Genomic DNA, 20,162 nt, shown 5'->3' on the forward strand with positions numbered 1-20,162 from the left:
AGCCAACGTTATTTTCCTGTGTATCCCACAGCGAAGTGACAGAGCATCTTTGTCCATTGCAGGTGATTTTAACCAGCGGTGATGTGCCCTGAAGCGTGTGTGTGCATGTTCAGTATCTTTCCAGGCATTTTCTCTGTCCTTTTCAATAGAAGAGATGTTTGTAATTGTATCTCAATTTTGTCCCATTGTTTTTGCCTTAGGGGAGATTGCTAATGTGAGAAGAGAGTGAGAATGTTTGGGTGTTTGTTTTTTTTTTTTTAAAGACACATTTAAGTGTGAGAATTACTGAATCTACTTTGGTTTTCTCATTAGTTAAACAAATTTATTTACTTTTCGCAAAACATGTCCTTAAGTTTAACGCTTTAAATCAGAGGCAATTGTAAGATAACATCTTCATCCTGGAGTTCAGTCTGTTTCAAAGGAAGCCGTATACCCTCCTTTTAAGTGTGGGGAAGGGGAGGCATGGAGAAGTTGACAGTGTGTCCAGACTCATTCAGCAAAGGGTGATAAGACAGGAATGGACTTCTGCATAGTGACTTAGGCCAGTGAGGCAATCATTAGACAAAGTTGCCTTCCAGGTGGGTTAATATTTGCAGAATACCTTAATATTTTAGAGCATGGTATTACTTTCTGGAGGCAAAATGTAAAGCACTGTGGGCGACCCTGCAAGATTTCTCCCCCCCCCCCGCCCAATTATCTGCCACAATTTATAGACTCCACAGATCCCCATTAACTGTCTCTGGCTGCCCTACATATCTTAGGCTGTATCACAGTGATCATTAATTAATCCCAGGGAGAAGCACTTATCTGTGCTAGTGAACTAGATCTTCATATTCCAACCTGCCTGCCATCCCAACTGAGCTGCAAGTCACCAAGGGAAATCCAGTGGGCTTCTCTGCTCATAGGACTTGCTTGATTTCAGTGTTCTTCCTAGAGAGCTCTGGCAAATTATTTTTCTTCCCTATTAGAACAGAATCATAGATAAGTTGCTTGGTTTTTGGTATTTCTCAATAGCCATAGAAATGCCATGAGTAAGGGGCTGCACACGAGTAAAGGTTCTGTGAGTGATGGGTGGGAGGAGAAAAGGGAAAGGCATAAAGACTGAAGAGCAAGGAGGCGAGAAAAGAAGACATCCATTTCTGGGCATTCAATGGAGGGTAGCCCCTTCTGGTACAAAATCTATACACAAAGAACAGGGCTGAGATAACCAGTGCTCACAGGTGTTTCAGCAAGGGAATGGCTTGCTGTCATGTGGGTTGCCTTTGGACCGAGGATTCAAAGTGTACCCTTGTGTGACTTGATTTTACTACAGTGGTTGAAGTTCAAAATTATTTAAGCTGAAAAGAAGAAAATCTTACTAACTAAAATCAATTTTAATCTTCTCCTAATTTTGTGCTTTCTTATTCGCAAAGGAATGTTCATTTTCTTTTATTGGTAGCATTAAAACATGTTGTTCTGTCACTACACGCAGCCGTAGTGGTAAATTCAGTAAGCAGAAGGCTCTTCTTACATATTTATGTTATTCTGTAAACTCAATGTTCAGATTCTTAATTTTTATATGTTAGGAAACTGTCTGATTAGACAGCTGATTTATTTATTTATTTACTCAGTATGTGTCAGCTTGCATTTGGAAGAAAATAAATCTGCATTTAAAGCCTCAGAGTCTTAATTTTCATTTTTTGAAGTTAAAAGCACCTGATATCCCCCCCCCTTCCCCCTTTTGGTATATCTATCACTTAAAACATTAACCATTCAAGAATCAAAATGACATGTTGTTGTGGGAAAGAATTCATCAATAGTTTTTTTTTTCCAGTTGTCAACTCCTTCAGATTTGTGGGATTAGCACATGTCATTCTTCAACATCTACTTTTTTATTTATAAAATAAAAAGGGGAAAAACTAGATTTCCTGGTTTTGACAGCTCTCAGAGTGTGTCTTGGCTTTGAATGAACTAGTTCAATTTGTTGTGATTAATAGGGAACTCTGGATTTTCGGAAAAGGCTACTTTTTGTCAAAAGCTGATTTTGTGCTTTGCCAGCCTATGGCTCAGCTATTCAGCTGATGACATCTGCCAGTCCAGTATGCTGCCATGCTTTAAAAACCCTGGCAGTGTTATGTACTGCAGTAACTCCTTATAGCCTGTTGTCCTTCAGGGCATCCATGCCCTCCCATAGTTTGTAATCCATGTTGACAAGGGAAAGGTCTCAGAGTTGTTAAATACCAGCCTGACGTGAGAAAACAGATTGCTCCAAACAGGAGAGAAACCTCTGTGGGATCCAAACCCCAGGAGAGGTATCCCTGGGGCCAGCAGTCTTACCAGGTGAGTAGAGGAGATTTAAATAAAAGCATCCCAGTGCCAGAAATAACTTTAATGCCAAAGATGATTTCTGACAGAGGGTTTCTGCTAGTTAGCCTTCAGAAAAAATCAGGCTTGCACTCCAGCCACCTCTGCTTTCCCAGAACCCTACTCTTATGGATGCTTCAGGTTCATATCTTTTCTATGGGATACGAAATTGCACAAAGTGTGACAATAATGATTTCTCCCCACCTCGCATACCTATTACAAGAAATGCCTGAATTGAGCCAAAACCAAATGAAAATGGGTATATCTGTTTCCTTACCTTTCTGGACCTTTCTGTGTGATTATGCGGAAGGCCTCTTTGGAAATCCCTGCTACTTTCACTTCCTAACTGTGCATTCTCCCCTGTGGCTGTTTTTCCTTTCATCATATCTCACCAGCATCTAAGTTCCTTTTTGTTTTGTGGCTTCTGGTTTCTGTGACAGAATGCCTCCTGGCCAGCCCCAGCTGATGGTCAAGGCTCTCTGGTTGGTTCATCTCTTTAGGGAATGCTCCTCTGGAAGGGTACTTTACTCTCACTAGTTTCCTGGGGGATTTTAGTCAAAATAGGAGATAATTAGGATTTTCCAACCTTTCATCATCATCCCTAGGAATTTCATTTCAGTGATTAGAAAAAAGGTGCTACTGAAGACAGATACCCCATTCAAAGCAGAGTTCGTAGTGGTGGAAGATGTAGAATATCAGCATCAAACAGTTTGAAACTGATATGTAGGCAGATCTTATTTGTAATTGCACACCCTGCTAATACCATACTAATAAAACTGAAGCATTCACTTGTCTGCAATTGAAAGTGCTGCATTTTTAATACCCTGGCATCATGGATCTGTGTCTGTACTTGTACCAGATCAAGAGTCCCTTGAGCCAACTAATTCCTGCTGCTTGGAGATACTGTCTAAATATCTTAGAGTATATTTACTGTGCAATGCATTAAGCAATCCTGAATCACTCCCAGGGGAATCTTCTAGTTCTCCCTCTGTGCAGTTTGGCTCATGAGCAACTCCTGGGCTGCAGCCAGGTGTAAGTCTGGAAAAGCTCTGATCTGAAGCCCTCAAATATCTTGTCTAAATAAGAACCACAGGATGTAATTTGGTGGTTGTATTTTTCAGATAATACTTTCCAGACTGGATTTACAATTGACTGTGTTTTCCACTGGGCTGCATGGCTGCAACTTCTTGCTCTCTAGTTTCAGGTAATTCTCTGTGTGGTCTCTCCTCATTTTGTCTGAGCAAATCACTGGGGGTGCTTGATCTTGCCAGCAGAGAGCAGGGCAGGAAAGAAGAGGAGAATGAGAGAGTCAGGGATCTTTTGAGTATCAAGGGATGGAAAAAGATCCTGAGGTGCCAACACAGAGTCCTAGTTTTTAGGTATTGTAAAGGTCAGACAAGAGTCCAGCATGCATTAAAACATCCTGGTGAGAGCACTGCATGATTTCCTAAGAAAAGGAGAGAGAGGTCTTGCAATCCTTCACTGAATTCACCTTCCCGCCAGGTCTCTAGCTTGGACTGTGTTGTCTTGTGTTAGCACAAGGGCTTCACACCCACCACTGGTGCTTCATAGCTCTACAGTCTTCAGCCATAGCAACTCCCAGTTTCTTAGTTGCGCGTGTGTGTTTAGAAGGTGTTTTCTCTGAACTCTGGAAAGAGAGGTGAGGGGCTGAAAACTCTGTTTTAATGTACTATATGCTTACTCTGTTGTTACTGTCTCCTTGGCATCTACTTGGATGTAGACATCTACTTGGATGCCTAGAGGAGGCACAACACAGGTTTGATGCGTGCAACAAGCCCCTAGTGCATCTTCCCATCACATTTAATATCAAGCCTTCAAACTTGAGGATAAATCAGGTATTATATCAATAAAAATAGATGCAACACTTGATTCTGGCTTAAGGGCACTGCAATGGAGGCAGGATGCTGTGCTCAAGTTGGTGGGACTGGCTGCTTTTGACTGTTCCTATTGTACAGTGTAACCCACCAGTGACCTGGTGGACAGGGTGGGAATTACAATGGGCACCTGCTGTTCAAGGTGCAGGATGGCCTGCTTTGGCTAATGAAGAAGTGAGGGGTAGAGCAGCGGAACAGGGGAACATGCTGTCTCCACTTTATCATTGAGATCTTTTTCCTACAAGATATAGGGACTTCTGTTGACTTTATTCAAGATTCATATCTAAACCACTTGGTTTGCTTTGAAGATATTAAACCAACCTCCATTTCCAAGTCATTCTCCTTTTAAAGCCTTGGTTCTCTTTAAAGGCTAATGTGCAAGTGCCATTCATTGACATTTTTAGCATAGTATAATAAATATAAAGAAACAGATCTCATCCCTGTGGAGGCAGTGCGAAGCTTTGTGTCCTTTGTCTCAATTTCTCTTTTTTTCTAGCAGTCCGGTCAAAGAAGTAGGGAGGGGAGGGAGAGACAGCAGTTCGGACTTTTGCTCTAAAAAAAGGTAGACCAGTACAGTTTGGGGATTTTGAAAAAGTTTGTATGCAGAAAGTCAGGCATTTAATTTAATATAAAATAGAAATGCGCAGCTATTCTTGTATGCTGTTTTCCAGCCTTCAGTAATACCGATCTGCACAGTAGTTATTAATCTGTGACATTTAGAAAAGTTACGGAACAGCAGAGGAAAATAAAAATAACTGATTCATAAAACCAATACTTATAAAATGTCCTTGACTTTTAAAAAATCCTTTGAAAATGTCATCCAGAAACATTTTAGTGATACTTTGGAACGCCTCTCTCCACTACTTTTTTTTCGCGGTTGTTTTGGCTGTATCCATAGATTACTGTCAGCAAGCGTTTGTGTGTCTCATGGAAAGACACAGGGAGAGCAAGGGGCTTGAGCCGCCCAGTGTGGCAGCGGGAGCCGGTGAGCCCTTAATCCACACCCAAGCAAGTCTAGTCTTGCTGCAGCTTCAGTGATACTCTACCTGTGCTGGCCAACATAGGTGGGCCAGTGGGATAGATCCAGAAGCTGCTCAGCACCGTGAGGCAGACTGGCGCTAATGCCACCTGCCGACAGACAAGAGCTAGTTAGTGATAAATCGCAAGGACTGTGCAAATGTGGGACTGTGCTGCCTGCCTGCTCCTCCCTTAGCCTTTAGTTTGAGCTTTTAGCAACCTCTGCTTCTCAGGGGAACACATGAGGTGGGGTCTCCATTAGCAAACACCCATGAAGTTTTTTGGTGACATGAACCATCTTACTGCATTATCTCCTCTATTCTGGTGCACAGTGCCATCCTCTGCTTTTGACAGTCCAAAAAGTAGTCCCTGAGGTCTACTTTTGCTTGGATGCACAGAGCATGGTCTTTTTTCTTGACTCTCTCTCCAACAAATGAAAGTACTTTGAAGCTTGTGGATTAAGCAGGGAGGGAAAGACAGGTGTGAGCTATGAGCTTTACTGTTTGCTTTCTCCTGCCTTGCTGGGATGGCATAGGCAGATGTTTCTCTTTGTGCCTGTTGCTGTTGTTATACAGACACTTCATGAAGCCTCGCAGTGGGCACTGCTATGAGGAATAGTTTTTCTCCCCCTCCTTAGACATTCTTTCCTCCAGGGGTAGCTGCATGGTGAACGTGGTGAGGAAATGCATCTGGCTGAAAATAACATTTTATTTTCTTTTAAAATGCAGAAGTCTTATTTTCAGTGAGATAAATCACTCTGCAAGCTCACCTCCAGCTGCACAGACCATAGTATGATAGGGAGGGGCTGTTCTTGCCTCGCCTCCTAACGTGTTATTCATCACAGCTTTGAGGGGTTTTTTGCTGCATTCAAGTAGCTGTGAAATCCAGTTTGAACTGTTTCACCATGAATAGAAGAGGAGACAGATGTTGTCCTCTGTTTCAGCAGGGTATGGTGAGGACGTATATGTGAAAGATCATGTGGAGTCATTTAGGTATTGAGGTGTTGAGGGAGCCCTACTGTTTGGCCCTCTCCCAGCATAAGGTCTGAATTAAATGGGCTTTCTTACACAGGTCTTGTGACATGTTTTTCTAGGGTCTGGGCCTGCATGTCCTGCATTAGACCAGTGCCTTTTTTCGTAACATGGTTGGCTGGCAACAGACAAATCTGTCCTAAACTGCTGGATGCATCTGCTACCATCTGTTTTTCATGTGTACAACCTGCCAGCAGATAACCCCTTTAAAAATACTAGGGATTGGAAATAATCCTTTGGGCAATGTACATCCTCAGAAACATACACATCCCCATGCACAAAATCAGATGCGGGGTTGGGTGAAGCAGGGATTGGGGATGGGGAGGCTATGGAGTAAAAGGAGCAGGCAAAAGAGGATCCATGGCTGGGGAGCTCTCTCTTAAGGTGTGCCTCTGGAGTGTATTTCCGTTATCCCTTTCCCCTTCTGGGTAACTCACAATGCTTCTAAGGCACAGGTTGTTTTTTGTTTCTGCAGATAATCCCCACATCATGTAGTGAAGAGACAGTGCTAGTTCTTCTTACGTGTTGTGCATTTTATGTGACTATTAAAATAAAAATTGATGCTCCTCACTGCTTACTGTCTATGTTTTTTCCTCTCATGTCTGCTCTGAGCACTCATAAAAAGGTTACTTGCACTGTAGCAGGGATTTAAGATCAAGGATTTTTTTTTAGTTTGTGGGAAGACTCTTCCTTCCTGTCTGCATTCAAACCAGATAATTTCTCTGTTAGCAGCAGGATCAAGCCATGAAAACCAATGGAAAAAACTTCCTTTGACCTAAACGGTGCAAGGCCAAGCTTTTAGGCTCCTGTTTTGTGTGTCAAAGAGTAATATTGTCATGGGAAGCGTAAGCAGCAGTAGCTTTCCTGCATAGTAACGGAAGACTGTGCTGCTAAAAATTCCTCTACAGAGTGTTTTTGCAGAGCCGCCGCCTCAGGGTTCTCCATCTGTTTTCACATGGAGATTAATAACAAATTGTTTGGCTAATAAACTGCTCCCAGCTATCTCTGAAATGTGACCATTTCTTTTCCTTCCCTCCTATGGACCATTACTAGATTCCTGCTTGCCTCTGTGCTCCCAACATGGGAGACATCACTAGTATTAGATGCACAGCAATTGTCATGCTTCAGCTCCACAGCAAGGCTTTTAAGGAGTGAAGATCGAGGTGTATGTCTGAAAGAGTTGGTGCTGTGGACAGCTGTGTGGTGCTGAGGGCTCGTCTTGTTCTTACAGGACATAAAAGGAAGAGAGAAAAAATAAACTCTGCGTACACTGCTGTGATTTCTGCAAGAGCCCATTTTTTGTTTGCACCTACAGAGAAAATATTCCCAGGAAAAATGGGACTGGGGCTTGAACCTGTTTGATTCACCAGCATCCCTTGTGGGACGTGGAGCTGATGGTGGTGTTTCAAAGTGCTGTGTTCAGGTCTGGACCAGGTGGCAGAGGGTATTCCCAGCTGCTCCATTGGCAGAAGCAGATGAGAAAAGAATAAACATCTACTGTGAAAGCAGGCTTAATATCAGGAGGTATCTTTGTGATCTTTCAATCTGACTGCTCCCTAATACAAGCCAGAGGACTTCTCCATGTTAATACCTCTTCTGCTGAAATACTGGTTACCAAACTGCTGGCAAGATACCCAGTCCAGATTTGCAAGTTTCTAGTGATGGACAGTTCTCCACAGCCCTCTGTGGCGTATATCAAATGACACCTACCCACTTTGTTTAAACACCTACCTAACATCTGCCCTGTATTTGTATCTTTCAGCTTCTTATCTTACTGCATCCTCCTCTGCTGCATCAGAGGCATCTCCTTCACCATGTTTTCGTTTCTGATGTAGACAGACTGACATCAGATTTTACCTCCTTGTGCTTAAACAGAATAATCTGGGCTCCTTCACTTCCTTATCCTAAAGGCTCTGACCGAGCCACAGCAACAGTGCTGCTTAGGGGTTTGTCCCTGCATTGCCCATTCCCTCTTCTCAGCTGAGGAGCAAGAGAAAACTCCGAACTGCCACCCCTTGATAACCCTACTGTTGAGGCGTTTCTTTCTAGTCCTGGTGGTAATTCACAGTGGCAGAAGCTGCTGTAGTGAGGGTGGGATCGTCAGACATAGCAAAATAACTCGGGGATCGTAGGGGTCTTCTGGTCATTAATCAACATCCTGCCTGACCAGTGAGCACAGGAACTGGATGCAGATTTCCAGTGCCTATCTGTGACAGATTCAAAAGTGACATTAACTTGCTCCTCCTTACATAGTCAAGCTTGATATACTCTTTTAAGCTTTGGCATCACACTGAGAACTGATATTAATTTATCTATTGTGAGTTTAACCAAGGTCACAGCTGAATAAACTCTAAGGAAGAAAAGCCCAACCCAAATCTCTGCCTGTAGTTTTGTGTTATTTTTAAATGTTACTGGCAAATCATCCCCTTTTCAAGGCAGTAGAGACTGAGTGTGGAACTACAGCCGTGACCTTTGGAATCTAATACGAAATCAACTTCCATGTCTCCAGACTTTCAGTAGATCATCCCAGCAATGATGCTTTTGGCTTCTGTGGCTCCAGGCCTGTTTTCTTTTCACCACCTCTAGGAGAGGAATCTCACTGTTGTCTCAGGGGCTCATTAGGCTCAATCAAGTGATTTTAGGATTATTGATGCAAAACATGAAGTTTTATTGCCGATTCTCAGAGAATCAATGTCAGAGCCTATTGTACCTCCTAGATGGATTTATTACAAAGAGCGAGTTTATTCCATAGAATAAATTTATTCCATTTCCCCATAAAGGCATTTTTTAAAAACACTGAACAAAAGCTTACATGAATCCAATGGATGTGAAGAGTCCTGCCAATGTTAATGTGTTAAGAGCCAGAGCTTGCTATCTTTGAAGTCAGTGGATGGTTTGCTTTAGAGTTAAAAGGGGGGAGTGGAAAACAAAGCATTAGATTTCACAGTGAAGTTTCTTGCATATGCCATTCCTCTTTTATACTACAGTATATGGAAAACTGCCTGTCTGCACACTGCTTCCAAACAGATGTAAAGGCCACATTCCTCAGGCAGACAAGGCACAAGAACTGTATTGAGGAATTGCTTCTCATTAGCTCTTTTATGTGGTTTGGTTTGGGTTTTTTTTTTGGGGGGGGTGGGGTGGAGGTGATGAGATGCTTTTTCCAGAGGCCCAGACTTCACTGGGAAAAATACCCCTCTTGTTTTCGCTCCATTCTCTGCTGAGATTGGTCTTTGGAATGGAAGGGGAATGCACAGGCAGTGATCTCAAATAACCCCCACAATGAATCACATTTGGTACACCAGACTATGGCATTCACCATCATTGCTCCTCTTTGTTTTTACTTCCCTTGATCAACAGTGGAATATTTAAACCAAGTTGCTCTAAAGTGCAACAGTTGACACTGCAACATTGACACTGACCTGTTTTCCAATTTGTCTGCAAATTTAGGTGTATATTTTTGCATGGCAAGTATAAACTGAGATGGCAATCTAAACAGGGTTGACTTTTCTGAATTCCATTTTTATGTGTCTTCTGGTCCCCAGGGAAAATTTATTTTCTGTATTGCAAAAAATAATCTAAATTGTTGAGTTCTTCAAAGCCACATAGAACCAACTGCCCACAGTCTTACGTGTTAAAGAGATACAATTAGAAGTTGTGTATGTGTGAGTGTAGGAGGCATAAATAGTTGATCTACAGTTATGCAGAAAATTTCATAGAATCATAGAATCATGGAATGGTTAGGGTTGGAAAGGACCTTAAGATCATCTAGTTCCAATCCCCCTGCCATGGGCAGGGACACCTCGCACTAGACCATGTTGCCCAAGGCTCTGTCCAGCCTGGCCTTGAACACTGCCAGGGATGGAGCATTTACCACTTCTTTGGTCAACCCATTCCAGTGCCTCACCACCCTCACAGTAAAGAACTTCTTCCTTAGATCTAACCTGAACTTCCCCTGTTTAAGTTTAAACCCATTACCCCTTGAAAATGGGGGTTATATTTCCCTTTTTCCAGCCTTTGGGAACTTCACCTGACTGCCATGATTTTTCAAATATGATGATTTTTCAAATATGATGGACAATGGCTTAGCAACTTCATTCAGCAGCTTCTTCAGGACCCACGGTTGGATTTCAAAACAAGCCACCAAAATCTTATATTTGTGGGAAGACCAGGACCATACTGCCAAATCTAAAAATGCTCAACTTTTTTCTAGCATCTGTTAAAAAATTTCCCTAGCACTGCGTGGGCTACAAATTATGATAACTGTGTTTCTTAGTTTCCTCTTAAAGAGATGACTCAGATACTAGGTAGAAGCTTAATTATTGGTCACATGCATTCTTTTAAATATAAATGTTCATGTAAATGTTCAACAGAGCTCTTAAGAGTTGTTAAAACATTATTCAGTGTATTCAAATTTGTACCTAAATACTTTATGGATACTTGGCACAGTCAGTTTCTTAGATGCTGTGAAATCTGAGAACCCTTAATCCTGCATCTTCCATGTTCATGCAGAAGGATTTGTCTGCCTTGGTGCATGCTTAATTATATGTCTTTTACTTACACAGCTTTCCCATGGATAACAGTGTCACTGGATATTGCTGTTAAATCAAGAGTAAAAACTGAGCCCTTATATTTGTTAAAATTATTTGTGAAGATTTGAGTTGTTTTCCCAGCACAATCAGAAAATTTTGCTGTGGTTTCCAATTCCCTCTCCAGTGAAGTCATCTTTTGCTTTAAATCCACTGTATATGCTGTATTTTTAAGGTTTGCCAGCACTACATAATGCTAAACTGGTATGGTTTGAACCATCATTCATTTTGACATCATTTGGTTACTTTTCGTAATATCCTTGCAATGGTCAGTAGATCAAAAGACACTCAAAATGAGAAAGGCTGGCACTAACATAGTTGTAATGCAGGATGAGCTCAGATAACTTCTTGCTGGAGTTGTCTCTCATCTAGGCAAGTCCTTTAAATCAGTCAACTTCTTTTTCGTCTGTGGTTTCATTTCTTCATTCTCATGCATGTAGGCCAAAACTATTGTCTTCTTTTTAGTTCCAGCATTGCAGAGGAATGTTAAATTCACCCAGTAAGCTGTGCTTGTTTAATCTCTTCTTATAAATGTTAATACTCTTTCCTTTTCCAGTAGCTTTGGTTTGTTATATTTAAAATTGGAACATGGGAATCAGGATTAGGTGATATCACAAAACACATATCCATGTAATAAAAGTTGATGTTCAGGACAGTAGTAAGGATCTTCAGATGACATTTAAACCAGTTGGAAGTAACCTTTTATAGGAAAATTCTGCCATTTTTTTCTGCTTGATAAGAAAAAGACACTGTTTCAGCCTTCTTTCTCATTTTAGGCTGGGAATGGAGTGCATAGTTTGGATGTCAGCAGTGGGACATCTTATCAAAACAAAGAATCCTTGGCACTGTTGTCTGATCAATGACTTCTAAGTGCAGGAGCTGTTAAATTGGAAACAACTGCTGCAAAATGCCAAGTGAGGTGCTTGAGAGCAGCAGTGGGATGGAGGAGACCATGCAGAAAGAGAGCAAGTCTGGAAGCCAAAGTCCTCGCTACAGCTCCACGAGAAGGGCTGTAGCAACCACTGTCACTTTTGATGGGGAAGCTACTGTGGACCGGAGGAAAAAGAAGAAGAAAGAGTCCCGTCCTGAGTCAATAATAGTGTATCGGTCAGAGAATGAGAATAAGGTGGAAGAAGAACAGGCAGATGAAGAAGGAGGGGAGAGGGGCTCTGAGGAAGGCTCCAAGTTCCTGGGTCAGTCGATGGCAGATGGTATGTATTCCTGGGAGCACCCACTTTCCGTAAACTTTTTTTGATGCCAGCATGCACTAAGGTCAAATGGAAGTGACTGTGGGACCAAACCTCTTGCCCCCAAGTCTGCAGGCAAGGAGAGCTTGAGTTCATACATGAAAATGTTCTGAAATAAAAAGCATTATGGCCTGAGCTGGGTTGTCTCCTGCAATTCATTGCAATTCGTTGTCTCCTGCAATTCATTGGTTGTTGCTGCACTCTTTGTTTTAAATGTATGTGCTAATGGGAGTTGATCCAGAAAAGTCCTGAGCATCCTTTAACCCAATGATACTGTGATCAAGCCTCTCTCCATGCCTAAAACAACTGCCTGTTAAGTGAAAGGATGGAAGCAGATGGATTTAGTGGCTCTACCCATGATAGGGAGTTTTACTCATTATCTAGGATTTGCTGTTGCCTTCTGTTTGCAGAAGCACAGCTTCCTCATTAAGAGTGATTACTTGGCAAGGTCATCGTGGGGCATGTTGGAGCAACTTTCACTTCTGGTGTCTGTCCTGGACCCCTTGTAGGGAAGAAGTGTGGGAGGCAGGTCCTATGGCTAATCCTTTTGTGAAACAGCAGTGCAGACTCAGAGAGGCGTAAATGTGAATACATATCCCGGATCCATCGGCTGCACCAGACTCTCCCATGACCCCAATCTCTATCCTCAGGACTTACCTGCTGCCTTCTTATTTTTGTGGGCCACTTCAAACTGCTCAGCCTCCCTTTAACAGCCTCTGAAGATCTCCTCCTGAGCCAGTCAGAAATAAGACCAGGAAGAAGCATATTTTAGCCCCATGAAAGAGTTTATGGCTAGTACTACTGAAGGGACCATCCTAAATCAATGTCACTTGGAAGCCAAGGCAGTCTGTTTGTGACTTTAACACACATCCCAACACTTTCCTTTTTGGTATTGTTGTTGATGCCTTAAAATGCAAATATAATTATAAGAGAATTTTCATGTTTTTTCTAGACTTTGAAAATCATTTTGGATTGAGACACAGTGCAGATGTAAAGTGAAATATTAGCTATTCAATTATAACTCCATGTGTGGATGTGCTTGTTCCAGAACAGAAGTTTTAGTCATATTTATCTAATTCACCCCAAGTGTCCACAGTGTTCAGGAATAAATGTATGAGGGTACCAGAGAAAATAGGCATACCATTTTTCATTCATTCACTCCATCTCATCTCTTTCTCATTTACTCCTGCAGCACTTTCCCTTCACACATTTTCCCTAGTGCAGATGCTGGAGTCTTCTTCCTTGTGATTTCTGTCATCTAGAATTCTTGTCTTCTCCCTCATTAGCTCTTCTTCCATTTTCTTCTGTGGTAATCTTCCTTATACTGCATTGCTTCTTGCATTCCATCTTTTAAAAATCTAACTATTACTCCATATGCATTATCTAATTGTCTTTGGGGTCGTTGGGGATTTACACGATAAATCTAATGTAGATGAGTTTATCTGTGTTTGTAGGTGTCTGGAACATGCCTTTAGACAGCCGATATGTGACCTTGACGGGAACAATCACCAGGGGAAAGAAGAAGGGTCAGATGGTGGACATCCATGTCACACTAACGGACAAAGAGCTGCAGGAACTGGCTAAGTCAAAGGAACCTCCTAAAGAGGACGTACCTGAGAAGAAGAAGAAATGTGATGTTGGGCTAGACAGAGGACCCCACATCGTCCTCTGGACCATCATTTGCTTTCCCATCATTTTTGTAGTGTCTTTTGTGGTTTCATTTTACTATGGAACCATTACATGGTATAACATCTTCTTGGTGTACAATGAAGAGAGGACCTTCTGGCACAAAATCACCTTTTGTCCCTTTCTGATCATCTTCTACCCAATTATAATTATGGTTGTGTCTTTTTCCCTAGGCCTGTACTCGGCTGTGGCCCAGGTAGCATGGTCCTTTGGGTACTGGTGGCATGCTGTCAGGGATATGGAGAAGGGCTTCTGTGGCTGGCTCTGCAGCAAGCTAGGTTTGGAAGATTGTTCTCCATACAGCATTGTCGAGCTGCTAGATTCTGATAATATCTCAGGTAGTCTCTCTGGCAAGAGCTCTGCACAGGGGGTTGAGACCTCGGCAGTCTGAGCCTTTGTCCTGACTGACTATTTTGGTCATAAGTGGTTTTCATCTAAAAAATAACATGCTGAATTTTTATATATATATATATATATAAACACAAACTTAATGAAAAAAATATTGGGCTGGGAGTGCTCTTTAAATGTCACAGAATGCAAGTGTGCTAGTTTCACGTGGTCTGGGTGGGGAAGTGCATGGCTCTCCAAGGATTTGCCATCTGTTTTAGCTAATTACAACTTCTAGGAATGGTGAGAAAATCCAGCTCTGTGGTGCTCAGGCTGTTTGTGGCACAGCAGAGAGACATGCTGAAAAATTCACTTCTGTAAAGTTAGGCTTTCTTTTTCAGGAGTAGGACATAACAGTGACCCGTTGACCCCATGAAAAGAAGTCCATACTCAGGAGATAAACTTCAGGAGATAAGAACCCATTCAAAGGTGAAGGCTAAATTGCAAATCATGTGATGTTCCTGCAATTTTCCTACAAAAGGTCCTTTTTCAGTCCTTCCAACAAGTGCAGCAAACATTCCAGGTAGGGTAACTGCTTAGACACTGTCAGAGCGCAAAAAGACCTGGCTTTTCTCTGGGAGAGGACAGCACAGCTTCCAAGAAAGGCACATGAACTCTACACTGAAACACACCCATTGCATGATGGAAGGGCTTGCTTTGTAATGTGGTGCATGGGGACCTGACCGGCCTGTCGCCAAGCACCCCCAGGTGCACAGATAGGTGCTTAGGATACATTTGATTTCTTGATAGGTGCCCTGCTAGGGAAGAATAGGCTATGGGAGTTGTATGCAGTTGTATGCAGAAACACCTGCTCTGAGGAAGGGTAATCAATTAGTTTCCATGTCACTGCAATGCAGGTGTGGGCTGGAAGCACCTCTATTTAGGTAGGTGGGGTTAGAATCATGAATCAGCTAGGTTGGAAAAGACCTTTAAGATCATCAAGTCAAACCATTACCCCAGAACTGCCAAGACCACCACTAAACCATATCACATGTTGAAGGTGCTTGGGATAGGAAGGTGTCACTGAAACAGTTGTTCTCTCTTTCAAGTTGCTCTTATGGAAGAGCTGCTGGACCTTCCCTTTCAGAACAGGGGCATCCCTGAGACCGTGTCTCTTAGTGCCACTGCAAACACATTAGTGCCTCAGCTCTGGAAATCTGCACCCCCCACATACTTCCTGGGTAATTATTGGAAGAGCAATGGATTATACATCCTCCTCTTCTCATGGCTCATTTTCATAATTAGTTTCCCTCCTTTGGGATGTTGCATGGCATCTTAGTGGGCTCCCAGGCCAGGCTGAGGTGGCCACCATAGGCTGGAGAAATTTTAATTGTCTCTTTAAAACAATGACTAGCAGAAAAGTTCATTTTCTACTGGGGCCTAAGGAGGACATGAGGAAAATGAGAGAGGTATAATAGACTCTAATGGGGACTGAATTACACATCTGAAACATGATTAATTTTCTGAGTGCTCCAGTTCAGCTGGTGCTGCTAGAAAGTTTGGCTCAGCCCCAACCCAGAGGAGCCCACCATTTGCATGTGTGTAGGTAGAGAATTCATAGTGTGCAGTCAGGCTGCACAGTCACTCATGTCTGTACAGGTGCTTCACTTCCCCAGTCTCCCTACCAAAGGCAGAGCTGCTCTAGTTTTAGGATGGTAGAGAAGCATTCAGAAGCTGGGTTTCACAGGAACTAATGCTTTGTGTTGTATTCCAAGGATGAGCTCAAGACTACACTGACTGACCGTCCTGGTTAGGACATCTGGGAACTGGTGATGTCTAAACAAGTCTGTCTGATCCTCTAGGCCTGACACAGAAGTAAGTAAAGTCCCTGCTACACCCTTGATCTGTCCCCTTCTGGGAGGTCCAGCCAGAGCAGGCTCTTAGCGCTGTCTTGAGGATTAGCAGTATGAATAGTTATAGCCAATAATGAATAGCTAAATATCAAGAGCAGGTTTGGCCCCACACTTTACTGGCAAAACAGAGGTGCTCCCTGGGGACACGTACAGCCAGACTGTGTTTGCTGCCTCCTGATATGCAGCTTTCAGTTTTCACTGGCCAAATCTTTAAAAGCAATGACCAACTTCCAGAAAAAAACACCCACAAAACAAAACAAAAAAACCCAACATAAAATAGACCCCAACTTAGTGGCAGGTAATTCAGTGGGGTTCAAAGAAGCTGATGTGTGCCTGGGACCAGTTCAAGCAGTGAAATGCCTTTCACATGTTTCAATCAGGCTTGATATGCCTCTGAATTAATAGAGAAACTGAGGATCAGTCATGCCCGTGCTAGCAGTTTGTAGTGACCCAGCACAGCCACTCTACTTAATACTCTTCCACATGAAAATCACAGGCTCCCACATGGCCAGAGGGTGGGAAGAAGCGATTCTTAACAAGCATTAATGAGAAGGAAGGCCCGTTGTCAAGTGTTCTCACGCTTTGCCTAGAGGGACACTGCTGGCATGAAAGGAGTGGATTGTGTATCTTGGCCCCAACATGCAGCAAACAAGTGGATTTGGGGGAAGGATGGCTGGCAAATGTGCATTGCTGCAGAGGGAGAAAACCCAATTCAGCTGTCACTGTCAAACAGCAGCTGTTCAAGGCTAGACGAAAGGCTGGGGTCAGTAGCACAAAGAGTCTTCAGCTTACAGAGGGCTTGAATGATAAATACTAGCTCATTACAGAATACAGCCATGTGAAATGTCTGCTGAGCTGCAGGATTTGCTTTCAGGATTGCAAACAGCCTGCCAGAGTGGAGACAAAACCAAATCTGTGCCTCTTACTGCTATGTAGACTCAAAGTAAGTGTCAGAGAAGTTGTAGTACCCTCCCTCGCCATGGCAGCTATGCTTCTGGGTTTGGAGGCCACCTTTTTGGGGATATACTGGAACAATCCATTGTGTGTCTTCTACTTCTTTACGCTTAACCAAGCTTGCCTCTGCTCCTGCTGATGTCAAGGTATTCTGACACTGATTTTGGTGGGGACTAGTTTAAGCTTGGGGTTAGTTCTGGTGCTATTTGTAAAAGATTTATTCCAACTTTTCTCAAAACAGCTCTGGATAGCTTTGTTTTCTCTCTTGCCCATTATCCTCTGAAGCGGTTTCCCTGCTGCAAAATATATAATCATTATCAATTGTTGTAATAGAAAAAAGCACAAGTTTTTGTCTTGTTCTACCCTTGCTTTCAGAAACTCACAAGTAACTTTTGCTTATGTACCACTGTCAAACTGCAGGGAATTCCAGTTATTCTGATGTTGAGTATGTTTCTGGCTGCTCTAGTCTGGATGGGTTGGGGTTTTTTTTAAGTAAAGGTAGTGTGTGTTTGCTGATTGTTACTTTTAATTGCATTCTCTTTTCCCATCCTTGCTGGCCTGGGTGGAGAATAAAGATGTATGTGGCTTTAGAAGAGTGTTGCTTTCATGCTTCTGCTTGATTTTGTGTTAAAAATGGTGCTGTGGGATGGACACAGTCATCTCATACTGATAATTGATTAAAAGTCATTAACTTCGAAGACTCACTTTAAAGTGTGGCTAAAATTGGTCTCAGTTTTACCTCTTATTAACCTTTGCCTATTCAGAACTGCCATATCTCTTGGCTCTGGGTTCTTCTTTGGTTTTACTTCATAGTGCACAAATGAAAAACTTTTTAATTTAATTTCACTCAGGAGTATCTGTTTGGCTTTAGCTTCAAGGATCGGGAGGGAGGGACACACTTCTATACCAAAATAGGAAGTATATTTAACTCTGCAAATACGGTCTGTGTGTCTTTGACTTTCAGCTGCTATTTACAGCTGTGCTGGGAAGATTTCTTATAACCCTTTAGTACTCCAGGCATGTCTCTAATAAGTCAAAGGAGAATCACTCTTAGAGCTGAAAGGCTACCTGCAGGTGATTTCCTCCAACTGGTAGTGCCACATCCAACACAGTAGTTGGAAATACCAGTTGCTTATTGTGTGATGCTTGCTGCAAACATTGGCAAGGGAACAGGATTCCCTGCATGGTGGATGTACCCTGAGGACTTCCCACCTGCAGTGAAGAACCTGGTGAAGGACACCCAGCTTGCTGGTATGGCAGGGTGGGATGGAGGAAGCGGACACAGAGAATTAGCTTATAAGCCTTTCCAGTCTCACCTTTTGAGGTACAAAGTAATAATTTTAAAATATAATGGTTGGCAGTGGGAAGGACTGCTATTGAAGACCTTTGCACCAGGCAAAACACACCTGTAGGACTGTGTCAAGTATTTCACCAGTAGGCTAATTCTGCCCGCTGACTTACCCATCCCATTCAGTTTCTCCAAGAGCTGAAACGACGACAGTGTGAACTGCGATTCGGGCCAGTGCTTTGAATCCTGAGGCTGGGATTCTGCAATTCGTCACTCTATCAGCAGGGGCTGCTCCATGGATCCATGTGGCCAACCCCATGGATACCTTTTTGAAGCTGCAACAGTAGTTAAGAAAACCACTACAGTCTGCTCTTGCACACTGAAGCCTGCAATTACACTAGCATTAAAGAGAGAAAATAAGGATGCACAGCCCACATTCCTGCACTATGATGGACACGATTTTGCTCAAAGTTTATACAAGCCCCTTTTGTCCCAGGCAGTGAATTATCTGTTGGACCAGTGCCCTTCCTGCTGCTTCTTAAAGATTTTTCAATGTGATATAAGACAGTAATATTAAGGCAGATTTATTTCTGAATAGATTAGTCCATCCAAATTTATTCCCTGTATGGAAATGGGAACTTGAGGAGAGAGAGGTTGAAGCAAAGGCAGAGGCTAAGCCACTTGGAAATGTAACTTTTCAATTAATTTGGCAAATTAGAAGGGACATCATGGTTGCTTGCCTTCACTACTAGAGGATAATTTCTCTTCTGACAGGCAACCATTTAAAGACAAGGAAGGGCTTGTGATTTTGTGTTTGATTAGGGTAAATTGCCAGGGGGTTCAAAAAGCCCCCTAGGCATCCTGTCACATAAACAGGTGAGGTGTGACTGCATGTGAACAAGCAGCCCAGAGAAATGAGGCATGAGAAGCTCTAATGGATCCCCCTTGGTCACCCGGTTCCATTACTTTCAGTCTTCCTAATTTCTTATCATTACACAGCTGAAGTCTGTCAGAATGCATTAAAATAAGAAGAACATCTGAGCCAGGCCAACAATACATTTGTCCCTGTGTTAAAAAAATGCTCTTGCTTTTAATGTGCTAAAACACAAAACCTTCTGCCAGAAACAGAGCAGTTAAAATCCATTATGGTTTGTTTCCATTGAAATTCGGTATGCATTGGATGAATTTGACCTGGAGCCCTCTGAGACACAAAGATCCTGGTCAGATGTGACTTCCCTATCTTAGGGCTCCTTTTCCCAACCATTTCTTCCAGGTGGAAATTTAATTTCACAAGATAAAGAATAACTATTGAATGTGATAGTATGTTCTGCCTGGCAAATAGGATAAAAACCCACCTCCCAGACAACATGTTCCCTCAGGGCTTGGTTTATTACAAGTTTCTCCATCAGTTTATTAAGACCAATATATTTCAAGGTGCCTTTGACTATCTTCATATGTACATCAATTTCTTTCTGCTCCTACAGTGATAAGGTAAGTGAATCAAATGTTTCTACTACAAAATAACAGTAAACTGCCTCATTATGACATAGCACATAGATAGCTTAATTTATTCAAGCCTGGTTATCTGAGCCACCTTCAGTTGAGATCCTGACAACCCCAAATATTATAAGCAAGCTGAATGGCTTTTACAGTGTCAATGCTGGGCATGAATCCAACAGCTCCTGTGGTAGTTGGCCTAAAGGGAGCATGCCATTTATTCAGTCTTTCTTTCTAAAATACATTACTTGTCCTAAACTACAGAAGTGTCAGCTTCTAATGTCTTTCTCTATAATGTATTTAAATCATTTGTAGTGAGCCACTCTTTATAATTACAGGCAGTTATTAGAATATCCTTCCATCATAATGAAGATT

The 20,162-nt window shown here is 42.4% G+C and overlaps 2 protein-coding genes across 2 annotated transcripts in view; both read left to right on the forward strand.

The window, feature by feature from the left end:
• Nucleotides 1-17,597, forward strand: part of TMEM169 (transmembrane protein 169) — an 18,399-nt gene extending 802 nt beyond the window's left edge. Inside the window, exons 2-3 of the mRNA XM_030486414.1 lie at nt 11,652-12,086; nt 13,577-17,597. Of these exons, the coding sequence (XP_030342274.1) occupies nt 11,783-12,086; nt 13,577-14,199 (927 nt within the window). The 5' untranslated portion in view covers nt 11,652-11,782 and the 3' untranslated portion in view covers nt 14,200-17,597. The remainder of the gene's footprint in view (nt 1-11,651; nt 12,087-13,576) is intronic.
• XRCC5 (X-ray repair cross complementing 5) overlaps nt 15,927-20,162 on the forward strand; it is a 65,603-nt gene continuing 61,367 nt past the window's right edge. The window contains exon 1 of the mRNA XM_030486412.1: nt 15,927-16,010. The gene's annotated coding sequence lies outside the window, so the exon portion shown is untranslated. The remainder of the gene's footprint in view (nt 16,011-20,162) is intronic.

The sequence above is a fragment of the Strigops habroptila genome, chromosome 5 (genome assembly GCF_004027225.2).
Source record: "Strigops habroptila isolate Jane chromosome 5, bStrHab1.2.pri, whole genome shotgun sequence".
Lineage (NCBI taxonomy): Eukaryota > Metazoa > Chordata > Aves > Psittaciformes > Psittacidae > Strigops > Strigops habroptila.